This window comes from Callorhinchus milii, unplaced genomic scaffold (genome assembly GCF_018977255.1).
Source record: "Callorhinchus milii isolate IMCB2004 unplaced genomic scaffold, IMCB_Cmil_1.0 Scaffold17, whole genome shotgun sequence".
Taxonomy (NCBI): domain Eukaryota; kingdom Metazoa; phylum Chordata; class Chondrichthyes; order Chimaeriformes; family Callorhinchidae; genus Callorhinchus; species Callorhinchus milii.
The window spans coordinates 4,428,700-4,444,539 of NW_024704758.1; the positions used below are offsets into that span (position 1 = coordinate 4,428,700).

Here is a 15,840-nt window from a genome sequence, read left to right on the forward strand (position 1 = left end):
ATTGTTTTCACAATCCAATGCGGAACTGATGTTTGAAAAATATGCAGTCGGGTACAGGTGACGAAAATGCAAAGCTGGTTGCACAATTCAAACATGCATGGAATTGAAACTTAAGGCATCAATCTCCGCTCATGGCTGTAAATGTCCAATCGAACAGGTATCATATTGGAATAGGATCCTGTGGATATATGTTGTGCTTACATCAACATTTGATTCCCAAATCCCAGAATAAAATACTCTGGACCACAGACACTAGCCCTCAATGCGCTCCCAGGTTTGCATTGAAGTAAATCCTGGTATGAATTGTGTTATGAATTTGATTAAGACACTGATTTCTGTTATAGAAAGTGATGAATATTTGAGAGCACATTTTCTGAAGCAAAGAGAGCTTGTCTGCTGTTAGCTAACTAAGTTGCCCCACACGGTGTGCTGTGAAAAGTGAGCTGTTGGTCGATTAGGAATACTGTACTAAAAGTGCAATTGTGTTGGATTGAAGAGTCCTCCTGTAAGCAAGATTGACAGTGAGAATGAAATAAGTGCATAAGTTACCAAACAGGCAGTAAGATGCTATTGTTCTTGTCCTATTCACTTCTAAACATACCGATTAAACAGATAAAAAAACTCCAAATTCAGTCTGTAGTAGATTTAGTACAAACTGCAGCACTGTATTGTGATTATAGGCAGCAGAGGGGAATTTCAGTAGAAGCTGTTGCAAGAATTTAGTGTGTATAAACTTCAGCATTGCTTCAGACAGATTGGAAGGAAATGTTTCCATAGTAGAAAAGCCTGAAAGGTTGTGTAAACACACACAAGAATGTTCTCTGAATTCTGCATTTCCCATATACCATTGGAATTGAGCTAAGGCCCTGGAACAATCTAATGGTACATCTGATCATTGTGGTTACGCCTTTGATGGATTCTTTTCTCACTGCCGCACAGCGCAAAATGAAGAGCCAATTGTCAACAACAGCAACAAAACTACATTTGTGTAGCCGCCTTTCACGTCGGGAGGACATCCCATTGTCCTATGTCATGATTGTTTGTTCTCAGTTTGTGGGTCTTTCTGTTTCTCCCACATTTTTTTACTAGTATTTGTATTAGCTAAGAATAGGTTTGTAGTATTTCGTGATGTAATAGTATTTTGTAAGTGAGCGTTTTTATATAACAAAAAGTTAATTGTCATTGGCTGAGTTGTTCATCAACACAGTTCATTTTTCAAGGCTGGTACTTCTTAATAAATCATTAATAAAGTGTTCACAGTGTTTTGCAGGATTCATGTGACGTGTGTGGACTATTATATAGATACACAGCAGCTATTTGCGCATGACAGTGAATGGGAACAGAGCTAAGCTGGATAAACTGAATGATATTTTATGGTGCCTTACTTTACACTCATTATGCCTCTTAAACGGTACAGGTAGTTGTATTTTTCACCTGTTTGCTGCAAAGATTGTATAAAATCTGGATTGAGTTGAGTATTGAGTAGCATGTTGCCTGGGACAATATGCTAGCAGTTCATATCTTATTTTTTCCTAGTAATATAATCTAGTCTTACCTAGTTACGTTGTGTGGAGTGTTGTATGTGATTTTATGAGATCACAGCTGGTAAACGCATTTGCATTTAATGCTTCGATTGAAGTTGCCATCATTTACCAAAGCCTGCCTTCTTTTCCAGTAGGACTCCAGCATTAATGATCAAATCAACAGCCAGCGGCAGAGAGCATGCCAGGGATTGTGATTTTCCGACGGCGATGGTCAGTGGGGAGTGATGACTTGGTTTTGCCGGGAATCTTCCTCTTCCTCGTCCACACTACCTGGTAAGAACCGCTTTATAAATGGATCTTGTGTCGCACCATTGCATTACCAGGCTGGTCTAGCAGTCCACAGGGCTTGAGGAAAGGCGCCATGAAGACATCCTCGTTGCGACCTGCTAAAAGTGTTCAAGATTATGAAAGGATTTGATAAAGTGGATGCTGATAAGTTGGTGACCCAACCACTTATTTCCACTTGTTTGGTGAGTCCAAAACTTGAGGGCATCAATGCAAGACAACCAGTAGCAGATCTAATGGGGAGTTTCGGGTATGGAATCTAGGGTCACATATAAAAACAAATCGAAATCATCACAATTGTTGCTGCTGGAGAAGCCATTTGGATTAATGGCTGTATTTCTCGGTTGTAACTGTTTTAGAATGTTATTGTTCTTGCTCACTTTGTGCCTGAAATTAAGATGGGGCAAATTTGGCCCCAGGGACACAATACCTCATCCAGAGACTGTCCCCGGAAATTGGGGACGTGTGGTCACCATAGTTTAGGAGAAACTTCTTCATTGCAGAGAATGGTGAGAGTGTGGAACTCACGGCTGGAAACTGGGATTGAAACAAATTGCATCAATTTATTTAAGAGAAAACTTCATGTGTGAGGAAGAAGGGAATAGAGGAATATAGGCGACGGGAATAGCAGGTTGGGAGCTTGTGCAGAGTATGAACACCGGCAGGAACTGGTGTCACTTTATGTAATTTAATGTAATGGAGATGAAAACCGTTAGTTCATTTGGATTTTACTGGAAACTGGCGCAATTATCTGAACATCAAAGGAGCAAATTAAGGACAGATCTGAATATATGCTAGTTGGAAATACATAAAACACCCAAAAAGTATTTAACTATTTGCTGACACAACCCACCTGCACGGCACACTATATAATGTGTTCCTCCAACCACCAGCTTGCTTAAAACTATAAAACTATTACTTATCTCAAAAGCACTGAAACTAGCCACCAGGAATTGCACATTTTTGGTGTCAAGAGATGTTTAATGTCTTATACATTTATATAGACCCATGTGTGGTTTGTACTGAAATAGACTGAATTTAAACAGGAATTCAAACATGTTCCTCTGGGAAAGGTTTCAGGATCTGCAGTTACATTATGTTGTCTTTAAAACATTTTCTCATACTGTGTAATTTTTTTAAAAAAAATTCTGTATTCCCTCTTTTTACCCACTGCCACCATTCCTTGGTGTAAATAAGTAATTGTGGTGACTTGCTTCCAGGCCCCAACCAATTAGTTCATTGTATCTGGCAGAAAGTCAGGATGCATGTTGACTTGTCCTCCTGTTGAACTTCCCTCTCTGTGGAGAAATTCAAGATCTTCCTAATGAAGAAATGCAAGAAATCCCACTTATGCGACTATGTTCTTTATTCTATTTACATCCTCCTCTCTGACAGATTTCTGTTGCCATAGTAAAGGAGCTGTTTACTAGGAAGTTTGGTAGAAGATAGAAGATTGGACTGAAGAAATGGGTTGATGTTGCAATGATAAGAGAGTAGGGTGGGTATTTTAGATGGGCTAAAGAGTCTTCTTCATTTATATTTGTCCTCATTTTGATATGCCCCCGTGGTCTTGCCCAACTTACCTCTGTGACTTCCTTGAACTGTACCAATTTGTCTGCTCCCTTTGCTTAGCAGACACCAGCTTGCTTCATCTCCCCCACCCTAACTGCCACCATTGGCAGTCAGGCTTTCATCCTATTTGGCCACATTCTCTGGAGCTTAATCCTGGAGTTCCTCTGACTCAACTCCTTACCCTCGCCTATTTCAAGGTCCATCTGAATATCTTGCTCTTTGACCACAGTTCTGGTAATCTCTGTCTTCCCACCTTCAGTTTGAATGACTCTGACTCAGAGGTGAGAGTGCTACCAAATGAGCTAGTCTGACACATTGCCAGACATCAAGGCCTGGATGAGCACCAACTTTCTGCACCTGAATGTTAACGAGACGCAAGTCATATTCCTTAGCTCCTGTCAACATCTTCTCAACTGTGCCTCTGACCTTCTTTACCTCACAGCCTATCCCTCAGGCTTCCTGAACCTATGAGCAATCTAGGCATCATCTACAATACCCAGCTCTGTTTACAATTCCACATCCGGTTCCTGACCAGGACCTCTTTCCTCCACCTATGCTACATCACCCATACCTTTCACTCTTTCCTGCCTGCCTCGATTTTTCTAATGTCCTCCTTGCCGGGCTCCCCATTCCACTATTCATAAAATCCAATTAATTCAAAATTCCAATGTCCCGTTTCCTCACCTGTATTAGGCAACTCATCACCCCAGTCCTTGCCAGGCTAACTGGCTCTCTATTGGAGAACGGATCGATTTCAAGATCCTCGTACTTCTATACAAATCAACTCCCTACCTCTGACCTGTTTACACCCCACTCCTCTACCCACCCACTTCGTTCAGCCAGCTCCGGCCTCCTGCCGTCCTTGTCCTCTGCACTGTCGGTGGCTATGCTTTCAGTCACTATGCACCGAGATTCTGTAACTCTCTACCTCAATCATTCTGCCTTTCCCCCTTCTTCCTTTTTGACCGTGCTTATGGTCACCTCCCCTCTGGCTCGGCGTCAAGCTTCGTCGCTGTTAAGTGCTCTGAGATGCTACCCTACATGAAGGGCACTATATACATGCAAGTTGTTGTTATTATTGCCATAAGGGGGAGAAAGAACCTGAAGGAATGGCAGTAATCCAATAATTTTATACAACACTTTTTCCCGTGCAAGTGAATCCAGCATCTAAAGCCTGCCTTTTTGTTGCACTAGACAAGGTATGAGAAGGCACTAAAACATGCTGCGAGACAGCCAGTTGCAAACAACCCTATTTCTTAATATGAAGGTTAATGACATAGGAGGGAGGCATGGTGTCTCCTGATGAAATTCGTTCCAGGTTGTTAAAAATGATTCCATTCCAATTTTACAGCTTGTAAAAGTGAATCAGGAAATTATGCAAGTGCTGTTTTTTTCGACCAATAAATTGCATAGGATAGCCAGCAGCTATTTGATTAATAAAGAATGTATGACTGGTTTGTGATCTACAGATGACACACTTTGGTTTGTTCTGAATGAAAAGCTGGAGCTACATGCTGTAGCCACTGTCTGCCCTTTTCTGAGGACTGACTTGTTGCCCGGGTGAAAGAGCAAATTGTGCTGCCAAAAAAAAAACCTTTTCAAAAGAGTGTCTCGCCTCCAGGTTCATTTTCAAGATCAGATTGCTTTAAAGGAATTCTGAAAAGCTTTAATTTCCGTTTCTGGCTTCTATTGAATCAGGAACCTCATGCCATCGGGCTCACTAACAATAGCCAGTCAATTCCTTCATTGCCCTCAACAATATGTACTATTAAAAATAAAAATAAATCATCAGGTCTACATTCAAAATAAAGCCATATCGTGAAATTTGTTCCATTTCCTGGGAATGGATTTGTAAAAGGAATACTGAATAGAAGTGACTGGAGCTAGCTTTGGGGAAAAAAGACCTTTGTCAGTTCAGGGCACGTGATTGCTGGTGAGGCTCTTCTAGCTCTTTTCTCTTTCTCCTGGACTGGATTCAAGTAGAAGCTTATTGTCTGACAGGTGATCATTTTCCTGCCTTTAACTTCCAATCGGTTAATTAAAGACCAGCCAAATTTGCACATCTATATGTGAAGATATTGCATATACAACGTGATGAAGTCACCAATTCCACTCGTGAATCCGAAGTGGATCCAATTGTTGTTTAGGATCAGACATGTAGATTGACCACCAAGTTCAGCTGCTGGGAACCATGAATGATATTGTGGTCCAGACAAAAGTTGATGAGAATTCCAGTTAAGTTGTGAAAGGCAATTTCATGATAGATACCAAGCAGCTTTTCTTTACTCGGAGAGGAATGACTGGAACATGTTTCCAGGGTGGGTGGTTGAGGACACTGGACTCATTTAAGAAGTAGCTTGATGCTGCGATGGAGGAATGTATGGTGAGTGTTCTGGAAGGATGAGATCAGATGGACCAAAGGGCCTTCTTCACCTGAACCAATCTTGTGATTTGTTAATCCCATGCTACCTCCCCTATTTGGTGCATTCTATTCTAATCCCATTTCCCTGTTCTTTCATTTTTAGTTCGATTCCTCAAATGTATCTAATTTGCTTTAAATTAGGTCATTTTAATTGTACTAACTGCAATGTGGAAACTTTATCCATCCATTATCCTGGTAGCTTTAAGGTAATAACCAGTTGATTTAGTGAAGAACAGAAATGTTGTAGTTACATGTTTTATAATGTTCTTGCCATCTAAATTCTATTGATTATGCAAGAGGTCAGTAGTTTTATTTCACTAGATTTTCACATCTTATTGCCAGTAAAATTGGTTGTATTTATGCAAATTTAATAGATTTGAATCGTTACATGGAACGATTGGCTTCCATGGGCATAGAACAAGAACACATAAAATCACATGCCAGAGATGCTCTGGAAGTTTAAAATGTTTTTCCTCACTATAGATATGTGGAATTGGCTCCTTAATAACCATTAAAAACAGCTCGATCAATATTGAAAAGGGTGTGTTGAAATGAGAATAGCAATTACTTTGATTGATTCCCATGGGTTTAGGAAGAGATTATAGGAAATTTGAAGTTGAACAACAATGGATGACTGTTTTGAAGGCAAATAGCACAATGAGCTGAATGGCCTGTTCTTATTCTGAGTTTTGTTAATAAAAGTACTTTGAAGCATCTTCCCACAGACCCATATATTATCGCAGTCAGAGGATGAGAAACCAACCCATTGAACTTAATTCTCACATGTGTGGTATCTGCTGTGTTTGGGCAGATAGGAATAGAGTTTTGCTTCATCTGTTTATAAAATATCTCTGGTCCAGACTGCACAGAGATTCACAGAGCTACTTTGCATGCCAATGAAATACTAATATACTAATTCAATCATGCAACAGTGCACTCCTGACTATATTTAGTATCTGCAAAGCACCTTCCCAATAAACCAGTAAGTATTCTTTTACCTTGGAATATACAGATTAATTTGTTGCCTGAACAATTGTATTAAATGGCTATATATTAATGGATGCAGTGTGTTAGCGTTTGCGCTTTCACAGTGGTACGACAGTTCAGCGCATTGGCTCTTTTGGTTCCTCACTTGTTGAAAGATCAGGCTCAGTTGCGCCATTGGCAAATGGTGAGCAGAAAGAAAGTCAGAGAGTGAATCATCGGGGGCAAGTTTAAGAGTGCCATTGGTGGAGAAGTGGATTAAGGTGTCTACTACTCCCTCTTGATCCAGCAACTTTCTGCACCTTGGAGAGAAGAAAGCAGATAACAATTGTAAATAGCTTCAAAAGAAAGATAAAAAGAGAAGGTTTAGTTTATTGCACCATAAATACCTTTGAATCCTTTGGAAACAAATCATTAATTCTACTTGAATGGAAAGCTTAACTATCACAGCATTTAAACGGAATTGAATAAATACTTGAAAAAATATTAGAGTATGACAAAGGAACACGGGTGGAATTAGAGTAGATAGCTCCAGCGCAGATACATTGGCTTAAATGAAATTGACCTGTGTTGGAATGTTACATTTTTATAGCATCTTATCATTTCGAGTGTAAAATACTTCACAGGTAATTAGCTGAAACCTTCTAACTCAGAGGCCAGAGTTCTACCTACTGAGCCAAACTGGAAACTGAAACCTGATATTGCTTTTGTTTCTGCATTAATGTTTGATGTTTATTTAAAGTTAGGCAAAATTTGCAATGCCAGATACAACGATGCTAAGGCCAGTTTTAAGAACCCAACCTTTTCTCTGACAATTGAGAAAGTGATCTGGAGAGAGTGTGCTTTCTTGTATTTTTTAGGTTAAGTATAGTCATTGAAATTTCAGTTGTGTTCCTAAATCTGGAAATAAATTCCATGTTTCCTAAATTAAACTCTGAAATCAAAATTATCTAGCCCATCAAATAAAAGACAGTATTTTTAGCATTGGGCCTGGGTTAGCTCTGTATAAAGCAGGTTCCAGGAGCTGTGGCATTGCCATCTAGAGTGGGAGCAATCGCTCTGGAGCTGACCTTAATTTCAGGCTCGGCTAATGTGGTTTACCCCATGTGTGTGGTGTGTGTTGTACAGTGACATCCCTGAAAGCATCAGTAAATCTGCAGCAGCCTGCAGTGCTTACTATGATGCCTTAGCATCTTAAATCTTGTAACTGAAAGTTCATACCAAATAACCTGATCTCAGGCTGTGGATTTCTATTGCTATTTTCTTTTTTGAATTATTTTTGCCTGGAGGCCTTCTGAAGAGTAAGGTTGAAAAGTCACACATGCTACAAACGTGGATAATGTAGACTGTACATTCTGGATTATAACAAGTGTTCTGCTGATTTCCCGCTTAAACTCCAGCCCAGGCACAGCCTCACTGCACAGGAATTTAAAGGCTCCTTTATTAAACTCCTCCAACCTAACGGTATTCTTTCAAACCCTCTTAAAATATCTTTTTGGACCGTGCCTTTGGTGAACATCCTCAAATTCCCTCGCCTTCCCTTCCTGGTTGGGTGATGCCCCATTGACTTTGTAGCACACTAAGGCATTCTTGATAAGTGCAAGTTGTATTAATCATGTCACTGAGCTGCTTCACTGCATTCTCCAGCACGACTATATTGCTGGAGTTGAATACAGTTAATGTACTCGATTTTTATACCGTGAGATGGATTTCACAGCACTGGCAGCAGCAGTACATGTCATGATTTGTTTTCCAGCTGTGATCGTCCCCATCTCTTGGGAAAGTGTATAAGCTTGTGACGCACAAACTCCACCGATGCCCTTTACAGAAAAAGATGACAGTCACCATTGAAAACATTTACATTTATAATTGACTGAATGGGTACCTTCAAAGAAGCCCTGAAAGTCACCTCTCAAGGTTGCCTCGGTTTTCTGGAGCTAGTACCAGCGAAGGACTGACCAACAGCAAGCTGTAGCTGTATTTTTTCCCCCCTTTTGCGAGGGAAGTGCACAAATTTAGCATGGTGATACCCACTGCCAGCACTGCCCACATCAGAAACTGGCTCTTCGAAGAGAAATCTTCTGGGCCTCCCTTAAAAATATAAATCCTCTTTTAACGTTTGCACCAGTGAAAATTACAGGCAACAGCAATACTGTTGCTTCTTCTTTCCGTTCCTGCAAATAGGCGAAGAGAACGATGGCGTATCTAACTGTTATTACTGTCTCCTGGCAGTGCTTTAAAATGAATTTCATTTTTGTTTCTTGTAAGTTATTTTATTATTTTACCCTTCTGTAGTGCCCCAGTAGCACTCACATTCCCAGGCGGAGTTGGTTGGCAATTTTCATCCAGGTTTTTTTTAACCTGCCGCTGAGAAGCGAGTGATTGTGACCTGGGAGCGAGTTCGAGCCCGTGAGCGAGTGTGAGCCCAGAAGGCCAGTGTGAGCCCGGGAGCCAGTGCGAGTCTGGGAGGCAGTGTGACCTCTGGTGGGATGTCTGGCTGGGAATTTTCCAGCCTCCTTCCCCACTTGTGAGAAAGTGATCCTTCTTCTTCTTAAAGCACAGAATTACTGTGTGGGGATGCAGTTGACACCATCTCAAATCCTACCTCTCCAGCAACCTTCTGTATTACATGTTTACTGTCACTAAGCCGCTGAACTTCATGTTAAATACACCACTTTGAAAGTATTCATCTGGAGAGGAGGTACTGCTGTGTTTTACTTTTATGGCACCAGCATTTTTCTGTAGGCCTCAGAATTGGCAGAGCACGAAGGCGGTGCTCATCTAGTCTTGAATTCATCTGACTGAATCGGTTTCAAAAGCCTTTAATAATTGGTCATTCACTTTATGGCTATTAGTGGGACATTGCTGTGTGCAAATTGGCTATAGTGTTTGCCTACAAATGTACAGTCGATACACTTTAATCTCTGTGAAGCTCTTTGAGCTGTCCTCTGGAAGTGATGAGATTACATGAAATGTAAGTATTCTTGGTCTATGTTATTACTGGCAGCAGGTTCCTGGGTTACATAATCTCATTTATACCAGTTTTGTTTTCCAGGTTTGTGGTCCTTGCTGTGGTTCTGTTCGGCCTGACCTACAACCCTCAAGAGACATGTTCGCTGAACCTGGTGGACCATGGCAGGGGTTACCTGGGCATCCTTATGGGCTGTATGATATCAGAGGTTGCAATAATCTGGCTGAGCATGCGTGGCAGCATCCTTTACACAGAGCCTCGAGATTCGATGCAGTACATTCTGTACATCCGACTAGGTAAGACATGTTGATATCGGTGCCCAGTGGGAAGCTTTGCATTGAAATTTGCTGCTTTACAATGATGTCAATATTTCTAGTATTCCTTTTAAGTAAATCTCACAAATTGAATCGACCTTGGTATTAACAACGATGGATTGTTTTATTGTGTTTCTCATCCCCCAATGGATCGAATTCAAGATTCTCCTCCTTACTTTCAAATACCTCCATGGCCTTGACCTTGTGTGACGCTACAGTTCCATCTTCTCTGCTCCACCAGCGGTGGGAAAGCCTTCATTATTCTGCCCCTGCTTTTCTGGTACACCATCCCTACAACAACAACAACTTGCATTTATCTAACGTCCGAAAGCGCTTGACAGTGGCAGAGCACAACGCCGAGCCAGGGTGAGGGGGAGGTGACCGTAGGCACGGTCGAAGAGGAAGGTCTTCAGGTGTGACCTGAAGATGGGGAAAGAAGGGATAAGGCGGAGGGATACAAGAGTGTTACAGAGTTTGGGGCGTAGTGGCTGAAAGCACAGCCACCAATGGTGGAATGTAGGGAACGAGGGACATGCAGAAGATCACCGAATGCGGGGTCAATGAGGAAGGGTTTCATGGATTTGTGGGAGCAAATTCCTGGGGATCAGAGATCGTTTTCCAGTTCATTCTAACTGAACAACTGCAGGATATCCTTAAATTGATAGACAAGTGTGCCTACTAATTAAATGTTGTGCTTAATTTTCAGTCGAATAATTCAATACCAGATTGTGTGCTGACTAACTGCTCTCTCAGTGCCATTTATATGTTAATGAAATAAGGTTTCATATTTCTTTGGTGGCAAAATCATAACCCAAGCACTTTGCAATTATGCTTCCTTCCAGCAATCCTTGTAATAGAATTTGTGTATGCAATAATAGGAATCATCTGGTTGGTGCAATACTACCATTCCTGTCATGACACTGCTGCAAAGAACGTTACCCTGGGTGAGTACAAAGTTGTGTAAGTCCAGTTTCCTGTTGCCTCACTTTTTAAAAAGAAATAAGCAGCCAATTATTCATTCTGTAAACGTGAGAATGAAATATTCTGGGCTGTGATGGACAAAGAGAAGGCGAGTCACAAGGAAGGTGCTGGCTCATTGGCGTCAGTGCCATACAGGATATTAGTTGCAATGGTTATGAGTTTTGCTCACAGACCCAACTGAACAATGTGGAGCTTGCTTCCAGTTTGCCACCCAACCAAGAATTTGCAAACACTTCATTGTTAGCAAACCTACCAGGGGGGGGAAGAGGACTGAACTGAAATTCACAAGCTGATGATATGGAACAAGACTGTTGTTGTTCAATCTATAATGTGTTAGTAGAAAAGCACAGCGGGCAGTTCACCCGCATTAAAAATGACATGTTATTCTGAATATTGGTAATGTTGGCCAGTGTGCGAGCAGCTAACTCCCAATTTAGTCATGGCAATGGAATGCTGTGGCTTTGACCACCTGATGTTTTTGATCAGCTGATAACTTGCAACTGGAAAGTAGTATATATCCACAATGAGTACGCTGAAGTTAACTCTTTATATTCACTAAAATTTGTGCAGCCAAAGTTTACAGGCGAGTGTAAGTTTCTATTTTGGTTGCAATCAATTTCCACAGAAGAGGACAAAAGCCTTCTCTCTCATTCCCTCATGATTGCTAAGGATATCAAGTGAAATAGGTTTGGAAAGCATAATGTTATGATTGGCATAGAAAGAGGCCATTTGCCCCAGCAGTCAGAGCAATCCCATACCCCTTCCAGTTTCTACGGCTTCTGTACCACTAAGCTAGGCAGAGCTAAATCAGCCATGGTTTCTTATCCAGATCACTCTCAGTGAGCCCTTGCTGGAATGTGAGTGAGTGCATTGGGACGTCCTCCCGACGTGAAAGGTGTTTTACAAACGTAATTTTGTATTGTGTCTAATAGAGTATACATGCGTGCTAGTACGTCCTACAGTGCCTATTGACACTCATCGTCCAATTCAAACATTGTCACTTGTGTGCTTGCTGGAATCTGACCCAAGGATCCACTGCCAGTGGAAGAAAAAAATCAGGGAAAAATTGGAGTAATAAAACAAACACCTATACAACTGTCAGTACAGCAATCTCTTTATTATATCTTTCCATTGTCCTTCATGTTCAGGCTCTGGAACCTTCCATCTCAGTGGGAATTATATGTGGAGACAGACAGACAGATGTGCTGCAGAACATTCACCCTCAGTTTTCATTGTTAATTTGTACAATTTTAGACCTTTCACTGCCATACTCAAAGCCTTATTCTATCTTCTTTACAAATCCAGGAATCGTTGCCTGTAACTGGGTTGTTATTCTAAGCGTCTGCATCACTGTAATGTGCGTTTTTGACCGAACGGGCAGAACGTTTGTGAAACTCCGAGCAACCAAACGACGTCAGCGAAATCTTAGAACCTACAATTTACGGTAAGTGGGAACTGATTAGAATGCTCTGAAACACTGAGATATTAGTTTTTGGTGCACAATATCAGCTGGCTTGTGGGCATTTCTGGAAAATGAGTATCTACAATGAGAGTAGGAAGAAAGGAATGTGGAAACCACCATCAAACAACACTGTCAGTAGCCCCATATAGAACTATCTACAATATCTACAAGGCACACTGCTCCATTTCAGGCTAATATGTATATAAAATAATTTTTTTCTCAAATGTTATCAAACTGCAGTTGGTACAAATGTAAGGTTGAATAACACTAGGCACTCAAGATACAAAGTAGGTAATAATTGGGATATTTGTGTGTGGTAAAAAGATGAAGGATTCTGATTCTTCTTAATGCAACATCTTAAGGCAGCAATGTGTACGTACATTCACACGGGGGAGAAAAAGAGCAATATACAGGGAGAATCTCCACCAGGATTTTATTCAGCATTTTACAATTTCCAGAGTTGTAAATCGTTCAATTTGTTCTTAAATTTGACATCGGTTTCCTGCGGTTCTTAAAAGAACTTTCACTCAACTGGCTTCAAAATTAAGTCTGTGTTTAAGAAGTTGCCAATTTCTTGATGCTCTGAAATGCTAAGGAAGTAAAGTAAATCTAGACCCAGGTGGAATTTCTTCCCTATAATTGGAAGAGGCTGGGTTTAACCCAAATATGTCCTGCCCGACCCTTTGCTGTCTGTGGTTGGGTGTCAGAGCTTACCTTGCTTTTTAGAGTCCTGTAGCTCAGTGGTTAGAGCACTCGCTTTGCAAGTGAGAGACCTGAGTTCAATTCCAGGCAGGTCAGGGTGAAACCTTGGGCAAGTTTCCTTACTCCACACGCCTAATAATAATCCCTCCAAAAAAACAAAAACAATAATTAAATTGGTCATTTTCAATCTACGACTGTTTGTGGGACATTGCTGTGCGCAATTGGCTGCCGCGTTCGCCCACAAATATACAGTCAATTCACTTTACAGTGTGTTCTGTAAAGCGCTTTGGGACGTCCTCCCGACGTGAAAAGCGCTATATCAAATGCAAGGATTATTATTATTATTATTATTATTATTATTAGAGACCACATAAAGACTTTGAGCAGAGCAAAGCCTACAGGAGGGCCATAGACTTCTTTTCTGTTTAGTGTGTTCATTGTGCAACCTGTTGGCTCTCTTCCCCGTGGATGACAGTTTGCAGGACTTTGTTGACACAAAACAGTCATTACACTGAACAGTGATTTTATTTTACTTGTAAAGTTTCAGTGTGATAACACAATAAAAAAAAGCATTCTTCCTTGTGATGATCTTTAGATTCATTTCTCATTTTCCTTCAGGAAGCACTTTTTCTTGTTGCTCCTCAATAGTTTGCAGTAGTTTTTCACAAATGGTGTTCCACTGAACAGCAAGACACTTTCTTCCATGTCACGTGATGTTCTCTAATTCTGCAAAGTTAATTGGTTTGGATAGAGTTGCAACAACTCTAATATTTCTAAGTTGATTTAAAGTACTGTAGCCTCTGTTCACCTTGGCAATCACTTTGAGCCATAGGAATTTGTTTCCATTTTAAATGGCCTTACACATTTCTGTATGCCAAAGACGTCACCTTGTAAACCGTGAATCAAATCTGCATCTAATAAAAAAAAGTCTGGAAACTGCCAGTGACAGCTTGCACTGACGTTAGTTAATGTACAAAAAGGATGTTGTCACTTTTATTGCCTTGATTGATATCTTTAACGCCTCTCAAAATGACTGAAGATTTAATCTCATTCAGTATTATTATTGAGTGCTCTGATTGTAGCCTTCCTCATCTTTTTCATCGCATTTTCTATTTGCCCAGTTGCCATGTATTCCCATGAGTTCCTCGCTGCATCCCCACAATCTGTATAGGAGGGAAGAAGTTATTGCACCCTTGGGTTCAAATATACACCTTTACACACTTATGTATAGATTGCTGAGTGTTCTTAGTAATGAGAGCAAAAACCGGAAAGTATTACAAACACAATACAAAATTACATTTGTATAGCGCCTTTCACGTCGGGAGGACGTCCCAAGGCAGGGATTTGGAATTACGTGCAGGTTGGCATGAGCCAAGGCTTGGGGACCCCAGATTGTGTGTTGGGGTAACTGCTGGAGTCTAACCAGCTAAAACTACATAGCTTGTCATTGATAGCATTGTCTGGCAAGCTTTCCCGCTGCTTGTCCAGCTTGGACCATCCTAACAGTTAGGGCTTTGATTTGCCCAGTCGGGTAGGGTTAACAGGAGCTGAGTGGGAGGATTCCCAACCTCAGTGACTGGTCAACCCTTCCAAGACTTGCTGTGCTGTTATCAGCACTTCCCTGGAGTACTGAGGGTCAACCAGGAACCGGACTAATGAGACTGCCTCAGAGGTTTTGTTAAGCTTACTGATCAGAAGGGTAGATAGTGTGTGCCTGTACTCGTTTGTGCTGATAAAAGTGAACAGTATTCAGTCCTGCCATTGCCCATAAATGTAACTAGTAATTCTCGAAGGCATTGTCACCCAAAGTACTTGGGGAGAACAGTGTCAGAGACCAAGCAATAATCCAGTTCTGTATCCCATGCTTTCATACCAGCTGATCACTGGCCTCATGTAAATGCGTGCAAATCCCTAACTGTCGAGAGCCTTGGGACATCCTCCTGACATGAAAGGTGTTATACTAATGTAATTTGTTGTTGTTATTGCAAAAGACGTGTAGTCCTGTAGCTCAGTGGTTAGAGCACTCGCCTTGCACCACGCCTGATAATAATCCCTCAAGAAAAAAACGATAATGATTTGGTCACCCAATCCACGACTGTTTGTGGGACACTGCTGTGCGCAATTGGCTGCTGAGTTTCTCCCACAAATATATAGTCAATTCACTTTATTGTCTATTCTGTGAAGCTCTTTGAAACGTCTAAAAGATGTGAAAAGCGCTATATCAAATGCAAGGATTAGTATTATTAAATGGAGAGAGAATATTCTTAACTAAGATTTATAAAACCACTTCTCTGGGTCTCAGGTTGTTCTGTTTTATGTTTTTCTCTGAAGATATGACGCTATTGGAAATGCATTTTAGATTTGAGACTTCCAGATTTTTACTTGCAAGTTCTTCACACTGTATTGCTTGTAACCCATTTTGACACGAGAAAATGCTTCACTTTTAAGTGTGTTTCAGTGTGGGCGAGCATACGCTGGTTCTCTGCTGGCTGTGAATTCTGGCAGTGTTCAGTGCATGGTTAGAATTTATTTATTCCTGTTTTCAAAAGGTACTGAAACAGAAAATGGTTTGTTCTTTAGGTAAATCCATGTGCTGTTTAACA

At 40.9% G+C, this 15,840-nt stretch overlaps 1 protein-coding gene across 6 annotated transcripts in view; it reads left to right on the forward strand.

The window, feature by feature from the left end:
• The window catches only part of dagla (diacylglycerol lipase, alpha), a 107,638-nt gene that overhangs the window by 61,542 nt on the left and 30,256 nt on the right, over positions 1–15,840 (forward strand). For 4 of the 6 annotated variants that reach the window (XM_007887456.2, XM_007887454.2, XM_007887457.2 and 1 more), the window contains 4 exons: positions 1,676–1,817; positions 9,863–10,074; positions 10,935–11,036; positions 12,379–12,517. In XM_007887456.2, coding sequence (XP_007885647.2) covers positions 1,723–1,817; positions 9,863–10,074; positions 10,935–11,036; positions 12,379–12,517 — 548 coding nt within the window. In that variant the 5' untranslated portion in view covers positions 1,676–1,722. The remainder of the gene's footprint in view (positions 1–1,675; positions 1,818–9,862; positions 10,075–10,934; positions 11,037–12,378; positions 12,518–15,840) is intronic. The other 2 variants (XM_007887455.2, XM_007887458.2) reach the window with 1 other exon arrangement.